At 45.9% G+C, this 5000-nt stretch overlaps 1 protein-coding gene across 1 annotated transcript in view; it reads left to right on the top strand.

The window, feature by feature from the left end:
• EMH_0011530 (uncharacterized protein) overlaps positions 1 to 56 on the top strand; it is a gene marked incomplete at both ends in the record, with an annotated part of 1239 nt that extends 1183 nt beyond the window's left edge. The window contains 1 exon segment of the mRNA XM_013499310.1: positions 1 to 56. This exon segment is cut by the window's left edge and continues 46 nt beyond it. Coding sequence (XP_013354764.1) covers positions 1 to 56 — 56 coding nt within the window.
• Positions 57 to 5000: the final 4944 nt, after the last annotated feature.

Here is a 5000-nt window from a genome sequence, read left to right as displayed (position 1 = left end):
CAGCAGCAGCAGCAGCAGCGAAGACGAGGATGATGAACAGTATTGTAAAATCCTAACGCAACACACGGGAAGACCACCTACCCAGGTAAACCCTAAACCCTAAACCCTAAACCCTAGAGTAAACAGAAACCTTCCTGCATCTGTGGCTCAGCGAACACTTGCGGTGCTCTAAGTTACTAGGGTTTAAGGGCTAGGGTTTAGGATAAGGAGTCTCCTGGGGTTTAGGGTTTAGGGTTTAGGGTTTAGGGTTTTTGAGTTGCATTTTTTATTTTCATCTGCTCAGGGGTTTAGAGGGTACTAAAGATATGAAGGGTTTAGGGTTTAGTGTTTTATTAAGGGTTTACTTAGTGTTGCTTTTTCTTGAGGGTTTAGAATTTAGGGTTTAGGGTTTCTGAGGGTTTCTGAGGGTTTCCGAGGGTTTCCGGGGGTTTCCGAGGGTTTCCGAGGGTTTCTGAGGGTTTGCGAGGGTTTTCGAGGGTTTAGGGTTTAGGGTTTAGGGTTTGTGTGTGTGTATATAGATAATATTTGGGCGTATGCGTGAGTTTGTGAGTTCTGCTGAAACTTTTTCTCTTTTGCATCGATACGAGTTTGATTGGGGGGAGATAGAAACCCTAAACAACAACAAAAAAAACTTTATATTTAGGTCCGCTGCTGTTGCTTCTTCTTCTCTTCTCTCTTTCTTTCTTACAGCTGAGTCCCCCATACATGTACGCATTAGGCTTCGAGGGGTTAGGGTTTAGGGTTTGTGAGGGTTTAGGGTTTACAAGGCTTATCAGGGAGAGGGAAGGGCGGTGAAGAAGGGGGGTTCGGGCTCATTAGGGTTTAGGGTTTAGGGTTTAGGGTTTATTAGGGTTGGTGGGTGTTTACCGTTGGTGACGGGGTAGGGTTTGTGAGTGTTTAGGGTTTAGGTTTTGCTGAGTGTTTAGTGTGAAGTTTTCTAGGGTTTATGAGGGTTTGATGTCTAGGGTTTCATATGAGGGTTGAGGGTTTCGAACTTTCGAGGGTTTAGGGTTTAGGGTTTAGGGTTTAGGGTTTGTGTGTGTTTTCTAGACCCTTCGTCTATTGATATTTTCTGCTTCGAGCGACATGCATGCATGCACCGACCTGCGGGACGTAACCGCCACGGGTAGTGTATATACATATTTTTCTCTGAATGAGGCGAGGGTTTTGTATTCTCCCTCAAACCCTAAACCCTTTTTTCTATTCGCTGTTTGTGATAAACCCTGTAAACCCCACCTCGTCGCTCGTATACATGGAATCTCTAAACAAGACGCACAAGCAGAAGAAATACAAGTAAGAAATTAGGGTTTAGGGTTTAGGGTTTAGGGTCTAGGGTTTAGGGTTTAGGGTTTAGGGTTTAGGGTTTGTGNTTAGGGTTTAGGGTTTAGGGTTTAGGGTCTAGGGTTTAGGGTTTAGGGTTTAGGGTTTAGGGTTTGTGTGGAATGAGTGTTTAGGGTTTATTAGTGTTATAGGATATGTTGTATATATAGTGTGTATCGGCAGTTCCGCAACATTTGTAAACTAGGGTTTAGGGTTTAGGGTTTAGGGTTTAGGGTTTAGGGTTTAGGGTTTGCATGCAGTGCTCTCGTGAGGCCCCCGATAAACCCTTGGTTTGTGGGGGGGTTGAGGGTAGGGCCTCTCGTCGCCTCCCTTCTCTCTTTTCTTATAAATGCAACAAACAAAACGGATGCTTCGCCGGCAACAAACCCTCAGATCAAGATATGCTACATATCGTAAACCCTAAACCCTAAACCCTAAACCCTAAACACTAAACCCTAGTTTGTTCGGTCTCATCCCTCAGATCAAGACATGCTCCACGTCGTAAACCCTAAACCCTAAACCCTAATTAACTGCTTATGAACCATTGGATCAGGATATCGTAAACCCTAAACCCTAAACCCTAGTAACTCATGAACAATAGAAATCCTTAAACAACTCCGAACGCTCCTAAACCCTAAACCCTAATTAACCCTAAACCCTAAACACCATAAACCCCCCTTGATCCCTACATATGACCCCCAAGCTCCTTGGCAGGTGTATAACTGCTCCGCTGAACGAAGCCAAACCCTCCAAGGGTTTAGGGTTTAGGGTTTAGGGTTTGTTGCATGCAGACCCTAACAGAGAGACCAACTAGCAACCCCCAAGAAACTCAGGAAACCTCTCCTTTTTCTCTTCTGGCTGCCTGGGACTGTCAACCCCAAACCCCCTTTGAAAGGGGGGCCCCTGAGGGGGGCCCCCATGAGGGGGGGGGGGCCCCCGAGGGGGGGGCCCCCCCAGGAGGGGCCCCNGGGGGCCCCCATGAGGGGGGGGGGGCCCCCGAGGGGGGGGCCCCCACAGGAGGGGCCCCAGGTGATGATGCTGCTGCTGCATGCAAGACTATTGAAGCGCAAGGGTTTATTGCGGGCACACACTACCTCTCCGTTCGACCCAGTATGCTGTATACACACTAAACCCTAAACCCCAAACCCTAAACCCTAAACCCTAAACCCTAGGAACGATTTAGAAGGCTGAAGCGACTGTTCTAGGGTGTATAGGCAGCTACATCTTTTCTTTATTTTCTGCATCTGTCTTTGTTGGTGTTTTTTGATGGGTAGCTGCTTCTTATTAGGGTTTAGGGTTTAGGGTTTAGGGTTTACGTATGGGTTGTATAACATTGACAACATGAATCCCTGTTTTATTTTCCCTACATCCATCATATTTAATTTATTTATTTATTTATTTATTTAATTTATTTATTTATTTTATTTATTTATTTATTTTATTTATTTATTTTTCAGAGAAAGACAGCGTGTTGTTTATCTCTGTTATGCTGCGCTCCTCTTCTGCCCCCCATGATTTTAATTTGGTTTTGGGGGCCCCCGGGGCCCTCACAACCCTCACCCTGGAGAGGCCCCTGGATTTCATCATGCCGCCAGGTAAACCCTCGTAAACCCTAAACCCTCGTAAACCCTAAACCCTAAACCCTCATAAACCCGAGACCCGCATAAACCCTAAACCCTCATAATAAACCCTAAAGCCTAAAAGCCGCTTCCTGCAGCAGAAAAACTGCAGCTGTTAAGTATACAGAACCGTAAACCCTCATAAACCCTCAAAACCCTTAACCCTAAACCCTCATCAGGCTTGATAGTCTGCTTAAAGGGGTTGCTCTTTATGTTTGTAATATTGGGGTTTAGGGTTTAGGGTTTAGGGTTTATTGTTGATGTTGTATATTATATTTGTGTATATGATCCATATTATTATTTGTATAATATATCGCACTATAATAAAAAAAAATATACAACAAAAAAACATATAATAAAACAATAAAAATAAAAATAAATAATTTTTTTTTTTTATTTTTTTTGTTTGTGTTTGGGGTGTACAGACAGCTTGCGTTTGTTTACATTTCGTTTATCTGAGTCTATATTTGACTCTTCACATTACTGTATTCCTCAACTCATCCCGCAAAGAGAAAATAAAGATAAATATAATCCTTTTCTCGTTACTCTCTACCCCTTCAACAACCACCCTGTCTCCATTGCCTGCTGCAATGCAGACAGAGAAACCAAACCAGATCCAGCACTGGTATGAGGGTTTAGGGTTTAGGGTTTACGGGATTCTTCAGTCTAGGGTTTAGGGTTTAGGGGTTTCTTGGGTCTAGGGTTTAGGGTTTAGGGTTTAGGGTTTGGGGGCACGATAAGAGCAAGAAATGTTTAACAATAGCTGATACAGATCCAGAGGCCTTGGCAGCTGTCGGGTTTAGGGTTTAGGGTTTAGGGTTTAGGGTTTGGCGTTGATCTGACCCATGAATTTCTTGTATTTGTATATACAGTGTTTAGGGTTTAGGGTTTAGGGTTTAGGGTTAGACCTAAACCCTAAACCCTAAACCTGTGTTGTTTCTGCTGTTTTTTCTGTTCTTCCTTTCCCCGTTCCACTGCTCCATCTCCTCCATCTCCTGCTGCTCCTTCTGCTGCTGCTGCTGCTGCTGCTGCTGCTGCTGCTGCTGCTGCAGTCTGCTAAGGAGCAGCCATCGTGCTGGCGTGCGTCTGAGCCTGAGTGGTCTGGTTTGGTGGCGCTGCGGGCGCGAAGCGACTACAGGCGTGGCTTGGCCCCTTACGGGGATTTCATCTGCGGTGTACGTACACCCCCCGCTGCTGCTGCTGCAGCAGCAGCAGCAGCAGCAGAAGGAGAAAAGGATGGAGACAGAGCAGCTGGATCGGTGTCAGTTGCTGCTGCAGGAGGAGATGTTTCTGCTGCTGCAGTGATAAGGATAACAGCATCAAGCGAGAGCAGCAAGCAAGACCCTCGGTTGTTTCCTTTACTGGAAATAGATGAACTAACCCTCATTAGTTTAATCCCCTTTATGCAGTCCTGCCGCTACCAGCATGCAGCCTTCAAAACAAATATAAATAATAAACATATACTTATACAAACCACCACACAACAAGGACCCCTACCCCAACAAATTTGTCTCTTTCTATGTCAATCCGCACAAACGCCACTCTCTACTTGCGCGGTACACAAATACACCAGGGTTTAGGGTTTAGGGTTTAGGGTTTAGGGTTTACGGTCACACGCTCTTCTCTTACCCTTTCCCTTGCTTCTCGGGTTGTGGAGATCCGAGGGTTTAGGGTTTAGGGTTTAGGGTTTATCATCGGGGATACCCCTTATGCTGCTCCTGCTACAATTTTCGCTGCTGTCGCTGCTGCTGCTGCTGCTGCTGCTGCTGCTGCTGCTGCTGCTGCTGCTGCTGCTGCTGCTGCTGCTGCTGCAGGGTCTTCCGCTTCCTGGGAATACCCCTGAGGGTTCGCTTTGTGTTTCTCCCTCATCTGACGACGACCGGCATCTGTCGCTGGCGCTGGAAAACCCTAAACCCCAACACTACTACGTCATCCGTTTCTTAGTACCCAACTCACATACAAGCACGTAAGCCCAACAAACAATCCAAGGGTTTAGGGTTTAGGGTTTAGGGTTTAGGGTTTAGTGGGGTTTAGGGTTTAGATGGTGATATTTAGGGTTTG

The sequence above is a fragment of the Eimeria mitis genome, genomic scaffold (genome assembly GCF_000499745.2).
Source record: "Eimeria mitis Houghton genomic scaffold, Emh_scaff420, whole genome shotgun sequence".
Taxonomy (NCBI): Eukaryota; Apicomplexa; class Conoidasida; order Eucoccidiorida; family Eimeriidae; genus Eimeria; species Eimeria mitis.
The sequence above is the reverse complement of the archived record's forward strand: the minus strand, read 5'-3'. Positions and strand labels throughout refer to the sequence as shown.